The 18832-nt window shown below is 32.7% G+C and overlaps 1 protein-coding gene across 1 annotated transcript in view; it reads left to right on the top strand.

Annotated features, from left to right (window-relative positions):
• Window positions 1–17231, top strand: part of LOC128163253 (integrin beta-1-like) — a 42970-nt gene extending 25739 nt beyond the window's left edge. Inside the window, exons 26-44 of the mRNA XM_052826795.1 lie at window positions 94–228; window positions 441–537; window positions 1183–1282; window positions 2193–2279; window positions 2741–2824; window positions 3080–3157; window positions 3284–3490; window positions 7702–7784; window positions 9080–9131; window positions 9494–9646; window positions 10647–10783; window positions 11068–11189; window positions 14482–14591; window positions 14731–14817; window positions 15235–15367; window positions 15534–15623; window positions 15877–15921; window positions 16252–16421; window positions 16786–17231. Coding sequence (XP_052682755.1) covers window positions 94–228; window positions 441–537; window positions 1183–1282; window positions 2193–2279; window positions 2741–2824; window positions 3080–3157; window positions 3284–3490; window positions 7702–7784; window positions 9080–9131; window positions 9494–9646; window positions 10647–10783; window positions 11068–11189; window positions 14482–14591; window positions 14731–14817; window positions 15235–15367; window positions 15534–15623; window positions 15877–15921; window positions 16252–16421; window positions 16786–16905 — 2090 coding nt within the window. The 3' untranslated portion in view covers window positions 16906–17231. The remainder of the gene's footprint in view (window positions 1–93; window positions 229–440; window positions 538–1182; window positions 1283–2192; window positions 2280–2740; window positions 2825–3079; window positions 3158–3283; window positions 3491–7701; window positions 7785–9079; window positions 9132–9493; window positions 9647–10646; window positions 10784–11067; window positions 11190–14481; window positions 14592–14730; window positions 14818–15234; window positions 15368–15533; window positions 15624–15876; window positions 15922–16251; window positions 16422–16785) is intronic.
• Window positions 17232–18832: the final 1601 nt, after the last annotated feature.

Genomic DNA, 18832 nt, shown 5'->3' with positions numbered 1-18832 from the left:
TTCTGTTCAATTTTCGCAGATAAAGCAACCGCTTCCATTATGTATATATACATTTTGAACAATTGTATTTTATGTTTTTACTTTTTCTTTCAGATCTATATCTTAAAACTTTTTCGGTGTGGTATAAAATTGCAAAAAACTTTCCATTAGATCTGTACTTTTTAAATGATCCATCACCTACTATGAAAACATTGCAGAGCTCTTTAAAATCGCTGGCTAAAGATATAGGTGAGTTTTATAGAAAAAAAAATGACTTAATATACCAACTAAATACTGATTTTTTTTATAGTCCCTATGAACACAGAGACACAATAGAAAAGTTTGTTTAAAATGTCGACACTTGATATTTTAAGATTGTTCCATAAAATTTTTTAATTCAGCGACTCGCATATGATGAATAAACACAATGAAAAAACGGACTAACAATCTTTTATTCTCAGAGAGTGGAATAAAGAATTTGACGGACGATTATCGGTTTGGTTTAGGGACCTCGATGGATAAAGCTGTTCTCCCATTTTCACGAACCTCGGCTGAGTTGTAAGTACCTAACTGAACTCAGAAAGAAACGACATTGTCTAGATGTATTCCTTAAAGCTTCTAGATTAAGTTTTATCCACAAACTAATCACATGTATAATTATATATATGATTATATTAATATTGATAGACTTGTAGCCTAAATTACTAACTAATTATTCATTTTTAAAATCATATTTTGTTATTCATTTTTATGGAGGCTATGTGCTCGAACATTTACCCTAATGTATACAGTATGTTTGAATTTGAGCTTTGATATATATATATTTATGAAATCTCTCCTTCTAAAGCTGTAAGAAAATCAGTGCAGTGCTGCCATTAACGATGTAAAACAAGGAAAGACTAAGATGCGGCACTGTATTGATTAAAAGAGGTCACAATCAGCCCTGGTTTCAATATTCATCGGAAAACACCTAATAATTTCATGTCTTGAAGTTAAAGTGGGATTACACATCATCACAAAACGGCTGACCTCAGATTTAGTTTTATTCAAAGCATTTTATTGACGGAAACATGTATCTAACTCCATAGCAGTTTATTGATCATTATTAGATTTTATAATCAAATAATTTTCTGTTAGTTTGAGAGACTTTTTTCCTGGTGTATTATTCCATCTTAATGAATACTAGTTTATTTTGTGCTACAGCCTAGATGATCCCTGTTTCAATACTATCGACAGCGTTTGTGAAAAAGTGTATTCATTTAAGCATCGCTTAAACCTAACGGACGACATTGAAGCATTTGAGGTACAGTCTACTTCAGAGAATAAACATTAAGTACGCAGATATCACATTCATAAAGCGATTTTGGACACGTGGGCTTTTATTCAGCTTTTAACGAGGAACATGGCAGAAAGAAAACGATACCATACATGTATTTTGACTTTATAAAAATAATCAGCTTATGATACTAGTAAATATATGTATGTTTTCTTTCAAATTATATTTATATTTCATCTTTTAGATGTAACTTTTCTATATTTTCTGTTCAATCCAGGGTTACTATATAATTTTGGGCTGTTGATACAAAACCGATATTGGCTCACTTCTTCATTATAAAAGATAAAGAGCAAAGTAATAGTATTGATATTGAATTACACTTGAAACAAGAGTATAGTTCCTGAAAAACATCATTTAAAAATATATGGAATTCATAAAATGTATGTACATTCCTTTTAGCTCGTCGATAGCTATAGTTTAATTTTAGAATGTTTCATTAAAACTGTTCTTCTCCCTACCCGTTTGTCGGTTTTGTTTTACAGTAAAGTTTTTTTAAGGCCTTACTAAAATGAAATAAAATAGTTAAAAGATTATATTCTCAAATGGTGACGTCAATGTTTTTAAAGCAAGACTAGTGGCATATAGAAGCTTGTGATTAGCCCCAAGACGTATATGTCAATGGCTGAATTTTCCTGCTTTTGTTTTGTACAAAGTCTTTTAAGGTAAAAAAAAAAAAAGAATAGATAATTGCGAATTTTTCTACTGTTAAATCACCTCTGAATATAGTGTTAGTACGGTACTGTATTTATTGTGATTTTTTTCTCAACAGTTTAGCTTACCATAGCCCATTGTTATTACCCATGCTAGTTACACTTTTATTGTCATGTCTTTTTTTAATAAATGATATGTTATTTAATTTTATGATTTTTCCGTTTAGAAAGCCATTGATGACGTAAAGGTGACAGCTAATCATGACAACCCTGTCGGAATGTTTGACGGCTTGATACAAACAATGGTGTGTGGGGTAGGTATTCACAAATTGATAAGAATATCCAGACATGACAAACCTGAATGACTAATTTCTGTAAACGTTCTTGTAAAACGATTATTTTTATTGTTTCGTATTTTTTAGAAGCTGTTCCATCTATAATTTTTTTTCAAGTCAATGAAGTTGCGACCAAACCCCAAAATTACAGAAATTTATATTTGTATCCGGAACATGCTTTTTGCGTCTCCTTACAATGCCATTTGACCTGAAAATTTAAAGGCCCTTTTGCTACTCAAAACAGCAGTGTGGAATCAAATTTAATTGCAATTTTTTCAAGGTTTATATATTCTGCTATAAACGAACGTATTACGTCTTGAGAAAATAACAAACAAACAAGCAGAAAAACTGGCATCCAACACTTATAATGCTAGGGAACAACGTTTTGTAAAAAAAAAACCCCAAAACATTTTACATATTTTTTCATGCCTATTTAAAAGGAGCATATTGGATGGAGAGAGAAATCCAGACGAATGTTAGTGTATGCCACTGATATGGCTTTTCATCACGGAGGAGACGGTTGGGTGAGTCATATAGTCTCTAAAGGAAAGAACAATTCATATTCTCTATCTTAACTTTTGATATCACTCCGTTATTCAAAGAATACATTGTTATCATCGTTACATGTATCTTATCGTTTTTTGTGAAAACGTATTACTTTTACAATATAAAAATACCTATTTTTAGACATCCCAGTTCACTAATTTAACCATATTTTCCTAGTTTGTGTACATATCATTTAGACATCCAAGTTCACTTATATAACCATATTTTTCTAGCTTGCGGGACTACTTGAACCTAATGATGGAAATTGTCACTTGGACAGCAAAGGGTTTTATACTAAAGCAAATGTACAGGTTCTGATTTCTATTTGTTATATGAAGTAAAAAAAAAAGATGTTAAAAATGATATATTTGTTTGTAATAACAGTTCATGAACGATAATTCAACGTTTTTAAATTTGAGTGTCAAATTTTTAAACAGGATTATCCGTCCGTCGGACAAATAATCCAAAAAGCCAAGGAGAACAACATAAACATCATTTTTGTCATTGGTGGAAATTCGTCACAAACGGTTCAGAATCTCTATTATGACACGTTGGCCATGTTAATGCCCGGAAATACTCTTCGAGCATCTGCACTCTCAATAGACGCACGCAACATCCTGGATATCGTCAGCGATAACTATAAGGTATATAAATAAATGTAATATTTTAGAATATCGTATCAATTATCTAAAGAAAGAAATAGTTCTGAAATCTTTTTCTCTGAAATATTGTTTTCAGACAAAATTAACTATTAAGACGTTTCCGGTGATTGTATAAAGAAAATTATCGAATGAATTGCGCTATATACCATATAAGTAACAAAGAGCAAATTGCTGTTAGAAGAACATCTTTGTACATGTGCATAACAACTCTAACTTTTAAATTTTGAACATCATATGAATTTTCTTCTTTTCTGTTTTTTACCCCCGTTTTTGTCACATGTGAATTTGGCAAGTTATCATAAGAAAAAAAGTACATGTCAAAAATGCATGGTTGATTTTTTTTCTTCAGACAATTTTAAAATGGTTAAACCTAGAACATCATTAATATTTCACGTCGGTTAAACTTGACCATTGCACATTTTAATACTTTACGTATAATATGTAATATTAAAACTGTCAAAGTGAACTATACTCATGATTGTAAAATCATTACTTCAACGAACACACTACGCAGCCAAAATTTAAAATTGAATGAATAAAATTCGACTGGGTTATTACATGTATTTATGCTTACTTTTGTTGTCCAAACAAGGAAGGAAATTGATGGTACAGATCACAAAAGATTTTTCCAAACCGTCGTAATCACAAAGCAAGTCTAAGGCATCGTTTTATAATATTTTTAGAGTACAATTGTCAGCTCTTAAACCGCTCAATAACCCGTTATAAAATTCTGCCCACGTAAAATCGGGATAGATGTTCAGGAGTTATCTACTTCAATGTAAGAGTCTCTTAAAACTATTTATAACATTTTTTTCCGCACTTTTCTCTCATGGACTTGAAAGAAATATCTCTACAATTTGCAAATTATGAAAATGAAAAAAAAAATAATGTACACCGCATATATATATATAGCAGGAAAAATTCCCACCTTTCAGGTTTTTTTTCTGAGAAAAATCATCCAGTTTAAGTTCTGTGCACACACGGTACATTTGCAGGCTTTTAAAACGCCAAATAACCCGCTATAAAATTCTGCACACGTAAAATCAGGATAGATGTTAAGGTGGCAGGGGACAGTTTTTTTGATACAATTCATTGTAGCCAAGTGATGCATGTCTTCCGAACTCTGAACTAGAATTTCCTCAGTTCCCATTCAGCACAAATACCTTTAATTCACTCTTTATAAGGCCAATCACCATTTTCTGAAGAAAATTATTAGTCAAAACCTGTAAAATTCTCTACATACTGGTTTTTATGAGATTTTGACCGTTTCATATTTTGCTAATTTTTCAGGATTTTTCAGCTTTTTAGACCTCCCCCAGCTAATTCCCTGCAGAGGGTTGACCTTCCGTACCGCGTGCATGTTGCACTATCACATGTCAGAAACTTACCGGTGTATAGTTTACAATGTCCCATCCACCTACTTTTCGTGTTATTTTACCTCCCGTCTGTAACTTGCAATTTCACTGTGTAAAGTCAGCACAACAGTCATAGCCGCAGGTTTCGCATTTTACTTCTGATTCTCATGTACTTAACATAAGGGGCCTACATATTGCATATCAATTTCAACAACAGACACCCCTCTAACTAATGATAATCAGTAAAAATCATTTCATGAATTTTAGCAACACTCATAAGCCTTCAAGTACAGCAACTCTCAATTTTTAAAAAAAATATTGACGGGTACTTTATTCGAAACTGTCCCTTGCTACCTAAGGAGTTATCTATTACTTTGTTAGAGTCTCTCAAAACTATTTATTCGTGATTTTTTCTCATGTACTCGAACGATAAATCTATATATTATGCAATTGAAAAGGAAAAAAAAAGATCATGTATACCGCATATAGATAGCAGGAAAAATTCCCACCGGTCAGGCTTATTTCTGAGAAAAATCCCCTGGATTTACAAAACTATGTTTGAGTACTATATATCAAACAAAGTTTTTATTCACAAACACACATGTTAAGAAAGACAAAGGAACAAAAAATTATGACGGTTCTAAAAAAAAATTTGGGTATTTTTTTTTTCATTTAATTTTTTTGAGTTGAAAATTTGTGAATCATTATTTATCTCATATATGTGGTGTATATTACCCGTGTGATAAACCTTTGCTATATCACACGGGTGATGCTATATCAAATACTTCCGGTCCGAACTATTTTTGACACAACCCCTCGCTTCAACGTTTCAGTGACCTATTTTCGAAGATTTGCTACTACACACACAATAACTATATCTACTACAAAAATTAATATAAAATTGATTTGTCAAAGATTTATATTACAAATATGAAGGAAAACGCATAACTGCGTAGCACAGGCGTCGAAACCGGGGGGCTATTGTGAGTTGGGGGGGGGGTAAGCCCTGCCCCCCCCCCCACACACACACCTTTTTTGCAAAGTTATTCATAACCGTAACCACAAGACCCTTTTTCTTGTTTGTCAAGATTTTTGATAAGTTTAGCCCACTTCCATTTTTCAATTTGCTTTGTGAAGTTAATAAAACTGCAAGTTACGTTAACTATCAAGTTCATCCTGACGACGCGACGCGATGAAAACAGAGCGCTCTGGTTGTGTTTATACAAGAACTTACCGAAATAATGTTTCATAAGACTTTTATTCCACCACCAGTAAGCATCCTTATTCACTATTTTCAATTTCGAATCATAAGGCTAGCCTAGTGTTTGTTTTATTTAACATCAACAACTGTTCCTCGTTCGAGTCAATTCAAACTAACGAGCATTCGCAACTTTGTGTATGTCAACAAACTTGATTATTCAAGTCTTCTAATCGGATTTTCCATTTAATCAAGTGAATAAGCTCTGAGAAAAATTATTTAGAGCTAAAAAATAATTTTAAGGTTTATTCAAGTGAAACATTACATTAAAACAGTTAGATTTATCTCAGGGATGACGTACTTAATTGAATTGCGCAAGGTCACAATAGCCGCATAACACAACGTTGCATCATTTTTTTTATCTTTGAAAAAAAAAACCCAATTCGGGTCACATAAGGGACTGTCTTAAAGCTTTATAATATAAATCAAATTATTGTATGAGATAAATAGAACAACTATAATTGTGTGATTTTATATTTGCTTTATCCAACTCGTTGAAATGGTTATATTCGCTCGGCAAGCCTCGCGAATATATACACCATTTCAACTCGTTGGATATAGCAAATATAAAATCACACAATATAGATATCCTCTATATTTGTGTTTTGCAGTTTATCGATATGAATTAAACGAAAAATTTAAATGAAAAAAAAGTCAGAACATCTCTATAAATTGCTGATGCAGTTATTGTAGAATTCATTTTATATTTATAAATTTTCCACGCAATTAAAGAAGAGTGTATTGATGATAGTTATGAATAATTACTAGCGAATCTCAAAGACCACCAGGACGCTTAGCTCTGTAAAGTAAAATTAGAACCATTTCAATTATATCTTAAATGTAAAACTTTCTGACATCGTTATTTGTATGCACGTTGTAATACACCCAGTGATTGCATGCTATAGGCAGACAGTATTTAATCAAAGTACTGAAGAACTGACGGGAGTTGATTTTGTCGATGTTTATTTATTTTAAAATCAATGATATGTTATTTTGCATGACAAGTACATGTATATGTAGTTTGTAATTTGAATTATGCATATTTTTATAATATGAATTTTTGAACTTTTTCGACTAGAATGTCGAGAAACCTCCACATAAACCATGTTAAATAATATTTAAAGATAAAATTAATTCAATCAAACTATGTATCAGTGGTAGAAATATTTCTCGAAAATTGTATGGATCCAAGCAATATTTAACTCTAGTCTCGTTCAACCAAACGCTCAGCTGACACCGACAAGGGTTTACGGAGACAGCCGGGAGTCGAGTTGAACGAGACTATATTGAACTCTGGCGTAGGAATACATACGACTACAAAAATATTTAAATTGTTCGAACCATTTAAAATCTGACTATTTTTAAGGTATTTGTAAATAAGTTTCCTTGAAAAACAACGCTTTAGCATACATTACATCGAATTCATCAATTATTTTCAAGAACTAAGTCTTGTCAGGAGCAATGATTTGTGCTGAGGTCCAAACACTGTTTCACTTTCGGTTTGTCCGCGTGACTGCATAGGAGAGTTGATTAAAAATCAACTCCAAAAAATTACACAAAAGAATTGCATTCTGTTGCAGCGTTTAAGGGAAACCGTAAAATTGGTGGTGAACGGACAGAGCGAGGATTTGACAATAAAACTATACACAGAATGCGGAACAGGGTGAGTAAAAATATACCCTATTGTAGAACCAATTAAAGAGACAAAGTAACCGCCGCTTAATCAAACATTTAATTTTTACACGATTTTCACATTTTATGAATAGATGAACTATTAAAATGTTGCGGTGTTCTAAACTTAGTATAATGATTCCGATTGAAAAGGACACAATAGTATTACTTGTTAGGTTTGTTACTGGCTGAATATAGAAATATATTGTGTTGATCAATCTCACAGATGGCGAGGCGAAGTAACAAAACTAATAGGTGTTTTGTTTTCACGAGGACTATCAAGTGACACATTTATTTACTAAAAGTGATTATCTTACAGAAGTACGAGAATTTGTGGTATCTTTTTTTTAAGCTCACTGGGATATATCGAGTTAACATGAGAATGAAAGCTATCATAGAATATCAGAAGTCTATCAGCTTATACTACTAAATTGGAATAAATATTGAAACTTAAATTGATATGGCTTAGCCCGCATTTCCTCTAATTTTCTTAAATTTTAAATATATTTTTATTATTTTTTTATGCTTCCAATATTTCTTAATTTTTTTACGTATTTTAAAGACTTTATATCAAGAAATAAATTTACAGAAAATCTTATATATTGACCACCTATTCAGAAAGAAAAAATGAATATAGTGATTTTTTTCAGTCAAATCAATGTTTAGAATGAGTGTTTTAAAAAGGTTATAAAAATGTAATCTTATTTTCAAAACAAATTCTGAAACTCAAGTATCATATCGTTAGTTCACAGTAGCTAAGAAAATTCAATTTTATTGTTATTGTTTCAAAAATGCTAAAACGGGCTCATTAATCTATACCAATTCTGAATTGCGAAATATGTGATTTTTTTCCTTTGCCAATATCCCGCAAAAAAATATAGTCCTTGTTAGATTCTAAATATTGATTGCTATTTCTTATGCCAAATTGTATGATAGTAAAAAGAGAAAAAATGTACCATATTATTTTCCTTTCATTATGACTTAATGGACAATTAATCAAATTTACTTTTGACAAATCGAAAACCAGAAAAGACGCCTTTCTTAAATGAGGTGATCAAATATGGGCGACATGATCATATTCATTAAAGCCCGAAAGGCTTTATCAATAATAGATCTGATCACACACGGCCGTATTTGATCATATTATAATATTCACTTACTGACTTCATAATTTGTAAAAAAAAAAAAAAAAAAAAAAAAACAAACAAAAAAAAACAACAAAAACTGGTTATCAGACGGGTTCTAAGCCCCTTCTTATCGTATACAACTATAACATTTCTATTACAGTCGATTTATTGACCAGACCAACATATGTTCAGAACTAACTACGGAAAATCCGGTAAGATGGTGTAATGTCCAGGTATAATTATTCCTTTAGTTGATAACTCTTATCATAACAGTTGTAAACTATTAGTTATTAAATTAAATGTTTTTTTAAATGTACACCTACTATCATGCGCATAGATGGAGCTATTTAAATCATGTTTCGTGGTTTGACGCGTATCTAGAGCGCATTAGACTTATATTTGAATAAGCAAATGAAAATGAATATAAACATTGACAAAAGTCTCACTTTTGTCGCCATCGATATAATCTTTCTCATTGAATATTAGGGGGAAGGGTCATCTCACAACTTCAAACGCAATTAGATAATCTTATCGTTGCTTCATATCTGAAATTAAGTCCTTTTTTCTGTCGTAGGTTAAGTTCTTCCCATACATTTGGTCGAACTTTACCACTTGTCCGGAGAAAAGAAATGTGACCTTTACCATTTTCCCCGAGGGCCTGGAGGAACGTGTTCAGGTGGACATAGAACACGTGTGTGACTGTGACTGCCAGCTCCAACCAGAGGCTGTAAGTTAGGTTCTGTTTGAAGCAAAGAGTGTAACATATATCAATATACCAATCATCACAGTGACTTCCTTAATTATAAATATCTATCAAAGGAGACGAATAACATCTTTGACTTTTGAATTATCTGAAAATCGATTTGTTTTCAAAATTGAAACTGAATTTACAGAGATGCACATCGTTTAAATAGTCTTAAATAGTTATTGCCAGCTGCCAATTATACATTGCACTGTCACAAACGTTGGTCATAACCGTTTTCATCATAAAAGACGGCATTAATTGCAAGACTGATTGAGAACAAACTTTTTTAATAGTATAATGTTGTTTTTTGTTATGTTAACTTTTGAATTTTCAAACATGGATAATATCTTTACGGTGCTACCGTTGTGGCGAGCGCAGCAAGAATTTCATTATCTTGCACCAACGAGCAATTTGTGATATTTTGACAATTATCAACTAACATCAAACATGTTAGAGAGAGAGAGAGAGAGAGAGAGAGAGAGAGAGAGAGAGGGGGGGACGAGTTTTCTATGTTTAAAAATAAAATTTTACAAAATACAGTTGCTTGCTTAACCCTTTAAAATCGAGGAAATTGATCAGTCTGTAAAATATAATTTCTGTTTAATTTGATCAAGTGTGTAAATGGTATATATTATTTTACTTATGTACCTTGTTGTTATCTGACTTTTCCCTGGTTCATAAATTTTGTTTTCTTTTTATTTGCATATTTTAATACAAGTTTAAATATGTGTGTCTTTCCCATAATTTCATCCTTATCGATGCTCCTAATAAATAAAAGCAATTTGTTTATTTTCTTGGTAAAGCTTTTCGTCATTTATTTAAGCAATGATTCAAATAATTTTTATTTTGCTAATTTAGCAGACAGATGAGTTTTTTTTTTAAATATTTGACAACAGATGCAAAAAGAAATTGATAGAGAATGACATTACTACTCATTAAATTAAATATGGAGCAAAGAATTTCCTCAACATTTTATTTGTAGGAGCCGAACAGCGATAAATGTAGTTATAACGGGACTTACGAGTGTGGGATATGTAACTGTAATCCTGGATGGGTTGGTGACGTTTGTGAATGTGACAATAGAGGAACAATCGAGGAGACTTGTGGAACATCAAAAGGGTTAGTTATTAAATGGGGAATCGATATCATTGGAAATCGTTTGCAATTTATACGTATAAAATTATATCTGCATCGGAATGTATAACATCAGTGTATAAAACCTTTTTAAAGGCATGAAACGAATCTGTATGTGTATATTTACAAATATTCCAAATAAGTAAAACACAAACAACTTATTTGCTTCATATATAAGAGCTGTGACAAAAGACACGCATTTGACATCTGTGCATTTTGTTGTTTATTTTTTGTTTTGTTTTGAAGTTAGATATTTTATTTCTAAACAGCATTTGTAACAACGCTGGAAACTGCACCTGCAGAAGGTGTGAATGTTTGGAAGGATACAGTGGGGACAAGTGTGAATGTAATGATAAAAATTGTAGGAGCTACGACCGGCTGCTTTGTGGAGGTAGGGTAGTTTCTGATTTTTAGCTCACCTGAGCTGAAAGCTCAAGTGAGCTATTCTGATCACATTTTGTCCGTCGTCCGTCTGTCCGTCCGTCTGTCCGTCTGTCCGTCTGTAAACTTTTTACATTTTGAACTTCTTCTCTAAAACCGCTTATCCAATTTCAACCAAATTTGGCACAAAGCATCCTTATGGGAGGGCGAATATAAATTGCAGAAATAAAAGTCCGATCTGTATTCAAAGCGGAGAAAACCTTAAAACTGTAGAAAAAGGGGGTGCATTTTTAAAAATCTTCTTCTCAAGAACCACCGAGTTCAATTCAACGTAGTTTAACATAAATTATCCTTATGGGAAGGAAAATATAAATTGCAAAAATTAAGTGCTAATTCTGTTTCAAATCTGAGTTATTACGAAAATAATAATAAAGGAAAGGCGTGTTTCAATCAGTTTAATAGCTTCGGGCTCGGCATACGGAAAATGGGTCGGCAAGACTTGGCCTGAGCAAAACAAAAGATTGGCAGGTATTAATCTGCCAATCTCATTAAAATTTCAGGATATTTGATGGACCAGTATATTTGTATTCGCTGTAAATATTGCTTCAAAATAATGCGTATTTGGAATTGACGATTGCCGATCTGCCCCGGCTTTTATTTTGCCACGGCCCGGGTTTGCATTTTACCAAGACTCGTATTTCATACTTCTAAAACGAGGTTCTTTGTTTAAAGCAGCCATGACATTATACGAAAACGGGTCGATCTGACTGATGAATTTGCTTGCTATGCAACCGTTCACGTATGAAGGGAAATTTTTAAAACATGCAAAATATATTGGTGCCGATTTTGTGAAGTAAATTAAGGCTAAATATTTCAATGCGTTGACAGTTTTCACACATGACGTTGGTGTTAGCTTGTTCTGATTTTCGTTTCGTTTTCATTATTTATGCTTTGTAACCTGGGAACTATCGTCTGTATTTCGTGATTTTTACGTATCAAATCAAACAGAGACTTCGGTAAATCAAACAATTAACTGTTTACCTGCGCAAATTAAGCAAAATCTGATGTAGGGATACTGAAATACAATTCATTCTATCGGTAATTCGGCATTATCTTTTGCGTAATGGTACATTAATGCAATAGGTTTTGTTGAGATGCTCGGCATTTTCTCGGGTTTATTCAGTTTAAATAGAGTTTGATATCGCTGTCGGAAATATGTAGGTATATACATGTATATATATGATTCATTTCGAAAAAATAAATTGTGTTCTTTATTTGTTATACAAGTAGTGCATGTTTCTTGTGTTTAATTATTTACAATTTCTATTTACTAACCATTTTTGAGTGTTAAACTTCGAATTATAAGCAAGATACAGAGATTTGCTCATAATTCTATGTTTGTACACAGATCTTAAAAGCTAAAGATTAAAAAAGTAAAAAAAAATGTCAATATTTATTACGAAAATTTTCAAAGTCTGTTCTTCCAGAAACCAACTTATTGAATTGTAAACTTAACCTTTTTAGCTCACCTGAGGGTGGGGCCACAATGGGGGTCGAAGTTAAACAAATGAATATATAGAGTAAATCTTTAAAAATCTTCTTCTCAGAAACTAATCCGCTGGCAATGCTGGAACTTGTGTGGAAGCATCCTCAGGTAGTGTAGATTCAAATTTGTGAAAATAATAACCCCTGGGGGTAGGTTGGAGCCACAATGGGGGGTCGAAGTTTAATATATGATTATATAGAGTAAATCTTTAAAAATCTTCTCAGAAACCAGCCAGGAAAACTGAAACTTGTGTGGAAGCATCCTCAGGTAGTGTAGATTCAAAGTTGTGAAAATCATTACCCTCGGGGGTAGGGTGGGGCCACAATGGGGGATCGAAGTTTAACATAGGAAATTATACAGTAAATCTTTAAAAATCTTCTTCTCAGAAACTAATCCGCTGGCAATGCTGGAACTTGTGTGGAAGCATCCTCAGGTAGTGTAGATTCAAAGTTGTGAAAATAATAACCCCTGGGGGTAGGTTGGAGCCACAATGGGGGGTCGAAGTTTAACATATGATTATATAGAGTAAATCTTTAAAAATCTTCTCAGAAACCAGCCAGGAAAACTGAAACTTGTTTGGAAGCATCCTCAGGTAGTGTAGATTCAAAGTGAAAACATGACCCCTGGGGATAGGTTTGGGCCACAATGGGAAGTCGATGTTTTACATAGGAATAAACAGAGTAAATCTTTAAAAATCTTCTTCTCAGAAACTAATCAGCCAGGAAAGCTGAAACTTGTGTGAAAGCATCCTCAGGTAGTGTAGATTCAAAGTTGTGAAAATAATGATCCCCAGGGGTAGGGTGGGGCTACAATGGGGGGGGGGGTCAAAGTTTAACAAAGGAATATATAGGGTAAATCTTTAAAAATCTTCTCAGAAACTAATCAGCCATTCTTTATAATTGTTAAGACTTTGGCCCCAGGACAATTCTTTGGCCTCACAAGAAGGTTCAGAGTTTGATGTACGTTTATATCCCATATATAAACTATTGTTAGGGATCTTTTTGAGAACTGCAATACTCAACATATGATATGACTATAAAATCATCCTGTTAGAAAAGGGACTAATGATTATAAACATAAGAATATGCAGGGGAAAATTGATTTTATTTATACAGGATCTACATGTATTATTGTACATTGTCCAGATAGTTTGTATTATGACTCCATTGAGCTGATTTTATCATACCTATTGTTCCTCAGGTGAGCGATGTGGCCCATGGGCCTCTTGTTAGTGTTGTTATAGTCTGTCCTAAGATACTGCAGTACGTATAGGTGATTTTCAATGAAGATTTACATAACTGTGAAAGAAGTGCAATTGAAATCGATAAAAGGGAAAAATTTTACACGAAAAATTCACGTGAACAAAAACAGTTTTATTACGGAGATTTATAATAGGTAATGTTTACATCTTTCTCCATTCGGAGGTCACTCGAAATACCTCGCGCAATTTGTCAACGTTATCATCCGGGCTTGCTGCATTACAAACTCCCGTACGTAGACATCACATTTTTTTTCAGCCGTGTATTGAAACCTGATACCCTAAAGGGAGCGTTTTAACTGAGAAATCTTGGAAAATTTTCATTTTTGTTTTAACGAAATTCATTTGAACCCTGAGGTAGTAATATCGAGAAATTAAGCAGAATGTGAATCAAGGATATCTTGGGACTTAGTATCGTACAATATTAAAAAAAATGCTTATAATAAACGGTTAAATTGATCTTTTATATTTGACATCCAACATTACTTATTCTGTAAGGACCAGATCGTGGTCGGTGTGACTGCGGGAAGTGTGTGTGTAACGCCAATTACATGGGAAAGGCCTGTGAATGTCTGAAGTCTACAGCTCCTTGTCAAAACAGCAACGGGGTAATAGAATACTAAATCGTCAAAATAGTTAATTTATCAGTAACTGCATGATTTATGCGAAAGTTAACGTTAGTAAAGTTAAAAATAATAATTTAAAAAATGTGAAGTTTTGAAAAGTTTACATCATTTTTTGTTGCAGACTGTCTGTTCTGGTAATGGAGAGTGTGTGTGTGGTCGCTGTCAGTGTAGGTCGGGTTTCCGGGGAGAACTTTGTGACAAGTGTTTTGTAAGTTTTTGTGTGTCCTCAGACATAGTTTAATTTTATTTGTTTCGAGCCGCAGTTAACACATGGATAGATTAGTCAACAGAATCCGAGATAAACTGTTTTGTTGTTTGCATTTTAAGTTGTTGAAAGAAAGTCTATGTTCCCGAATGTAACTCATAAATTTATTTTAAATGTAACTATTTTATATCTTATTAACAATCAGGATAGGATTTGAAACTTAATTTTAATCGTCTTTGAAAACGACACATAGTGTTTATTTCATTAACAATTCGTATAAGTTCCTATCACACAGTAGAATTTGTCATAAATGTGAATAACCAAAAACAATATTTTACTCAGAAAAAAAACATTAATTAAAATATTCGGAACTATTTTAAAACTATGGAATTCTATACATTCTATTAAAAACTCTCTCAGAGTTGCCCTGGCCTCTGTAACAACAACAAAGATTGCGCCGAGTGTTTCGCTTTTGGTACTGGTATCTATAACTCCAGCGTATGTAAACAGCTGTGTACCAATGTCAGAACGACCGATGAATTTTACGTGGCAGGTAAGTACATGCAGAAGTACACACACACCAACTAGATTTTTTTTAACATGCGAAACGATGCATTAATGTGGTTGAGGATACTCAACATGTATACATTTTTATGGGAAACTCAAAGTTGTCAAAAAAAAATCAAGTCAAATATTGTTTTTAACTTTTTTTTATCAAGCACCAGAAAACCAAGAAACAAATTCGTCCAGCACATTTAAATCGTGTATCACAGAGGACGAACATAAATGCATTATAAATTTTAATGTGTGTAAGTATTTCAACACTTAATTTGGTTATCTCAAAACAATAAATAAACAAGTAATTTTTTATATCTACAAAGTTGTTAAAAATTCAAAAAGTGGAAAATTTAGCGACTTTTAATGACAAAAAAATATATGTACATGTCCATGGTAAAATGTCAATGACATATGAGTTGTTTAAAAGAGCTTTTAGAATTTTAATATTAGATGGTCAAAGGCATTATAAGACAATTCTTTAATACATTTATATGGTCTATACAGATGACCGTGAGAACGGCTTGGAGGTAAAGGTCAACAAGAGGAAACGTGAGTTAAGATAATAAGTGTGTTTAGTGTTCTATTTACCTTCGTATGGCATTTTTGGTTACTTACCTTTTAATTTTCAAAGTTTTCCAAATAAAATTTTACATGCATGTGACTAGTTATTTTTTTTTCATCCACTCGCCTCCGTTTAACATTTCCATGGTTTTAGAAGGGTAAACTCACCTTATCACAGCTTGTTGTTTTTTTTTTAAATAAAAAAATAACGAAAAAAAAAACCCAAACAAACAAAATCCAAAAATAACCCAATGATTATGATTTTAAAAATTGCTATACTTTGTGCTTGAGACAACACTTTTACAATTTCTCCTCTAGGGTGTCCCCCCGGTCCTCCGGATCCACTTACGATAGGTCTTGGTATTTCCGGTGCTATATTTATCGTAGGAATCTTGCTGCTAGTGCTGTGGAAAATACTGACAATGGTATACGATAACTTGGAATATTCCAGGTTTGAGTCTGAAATAAAAAACCCAGCTTGGGAAAAGGTAAGTACAAAAGATAAAATACATCTTTCTAATATATATATATATATATATATATATATATATATATATATATATATATATATATATATATATCCCTTAGTATAAAACATAATTTGAGAACATATTCGGGTCTAGACAAGTCTTCAAAACTAAGATTGTGTATTTCGATTCAGATTGATAGAAAAATCTGTTTTCCTGATTGATAGAAAAATCGAACAGTGACGGAACTGAATTTTTGTTGTTTTGTTTTTTTATATATTTCGTTAATGTGTGTGTTTTTTTTTTTTTGGGGGGGGGGTGTAATTTGAATTGTTTCTATTCAAACATTTAATAAAATACACAATGTATTTCTTTTCTTTTGCAGTCTGAGAACCCAATTTACAATGATTGCGTACAAACTGTGCACAACCCGATGTGTGATTTGGGATTCAAAGTGGAAGATATGGACGACCAGCTGATTGGGGCTACTTCTGAACGTATTTAAAAGGACTGGGTAGCTCTTGACTTCAAAAACAAAACGCATTAGTAAATGTGAAGAAACAATAAGTCATGTTAGTATATCGTGGGAAATTTTAAAAGATTAGGACACAGTTATACGCGTATCACAAGGTTTTTGTATTTGTACTTCAGAATTTTGTTTGTGTAATTTGAGGGGATGATACTAAAGAATTAGCTCCTTTTTTCTCATATAATTGTTCTTAACGAGGCCGGGTCTAATTTGTTCTGCCCTAGATTTTTTAATGAATTTTTTTTACATGAATTTCTACTGATATAATTCTTATTTTAAGATAATAAAAAATAAGACATTTACCACACCGTTTGTTTAAGGGGTCATCGCAAAGTTTGTTAATTCTAGATCTTAACATAGGACCCTGTGGGATTTTGCTTGAAATGTATCAATTTTGCACTTTTTTACATATTTTTTAAACTTCTGCCCTAGGAATTTCTTTTTCTGTTCTACATATTAAAGTTATTGCTAATAGGCATCAAATGGTCACATAAAAAAAACCCCTGGTTTGTTCCAGGGGTCTTATCAAAGTTGTTTTTTTGTATGCCCAAATTCCCAGATTTGTCAGATAATGGCTATTTTTTTTTATTCGAGAAAGGCGGAAATGGTGATCTTTATAGTATTTTTAAAACATTCAGACATATTTAAGTAATAAATAAATATATAACATGACATAACAAGGGTCATTAATATAACATACATGGTTACTGTCTTGAAATATATTAATTAAGCTATATTTAGGCGGGATACGAAAATGTGACAGACGGCTAGGCTTGCTGATCCCTCTTCACGTTTTCGACCCGAGCCCAAATATAGCTTATACTTCGAGACATTTATGTTTATAGCTCAATATGATATCAATTTTATGCATCTAACGAGGTATTTTCACGCCATGGCGTCAACCAAGCAAATAGATGACGTCATCTATAACATAAAATAAGATTAAATGTGCTGAAACATTTAAGTTCGGTATACATGAAACTTTTGTGAACGACTGTTTACATTACATATAATTACCTACGACAAGTCTCCTGAGTAAAACGAGGCCCATGGGCCACATCGCTCACCTGAGGAACAATAGGTATGATAAAATCAGCTTAATGGAGTCATAATACAAACTTTCTGGACAATGTACAATAATACACGTAGATCCTGTATAAATAAAATCCATTTTCCCCTGGATATTCTTATGTTTATAATCATTAGTCCCTTTTCTAACGGGATGATTTTATAGTCATATCATATGTTGAGTATTGCAATTCTCAAAAAGATCCTTAACAATAGTTTATATATGGGATATAAACGTACATTAACCTCTGAACCTTCTCGTGAGGCCAAAGAATTGTCCTGGGGCCAAAGTCTTAACAATTATAAAGAATCATCTGGCTGATTAGTTTCTGAGAAGATTTTTAAGATTTACCCTATATATTCCTTTGTTAAGCTTTGACCCTCCATTGTGGCCCCACCCTACCCCTGGGGATCATGATTTTCACAACTTTGAATCTACACTACCTGAGGATGCTTTCACACAAGTTTAAGCTTTCCTGACTGATTAGTTTCTAAGAAGATTTACTCTGTTTATTCCTATGTAAAACATCGACCTCCCATTGTGGCCCAAACCTACCCCCAGGGTTATGAATTTCACAAATTTGAATCTACACTACCTGAGGATGCTTCCACACAAGTTTCAGCTTTCCTAGCTGATTAGTTTCTGAGAAGAAGATTTTTAAAGATTCACTCAATATAATCATGTTAAACTTCGACCCCCCATTGTGGCCCCACCCTACCCCCAGGGGTTATTATTTTCACGACTTTAAAACAACTTTGAATCTACACTACCTGAAAATGCTTCCACACAAGTTTCAGCTTTGCCGGCTAATTAGTTTCTGAGAAGAAGATTTTT

This window comes from Crassostrea angulata, chromosome 9 (assembly GCF_025612915.1).
Source record: "Crassostrea angulata isolate pt1a10 chromosome 9, ASM2561291v2, whole genome shotgun sequence".
Classification (NCBI taxonomy): Eukaryota; Metazoa; Mollusca; class Bivalvia; order Ostreida; family Ostreidae; genus Magallana; species Magallana angulata.
This window is presented reverse-complemented; position numbering and strand designations above follow the sequence as displayed.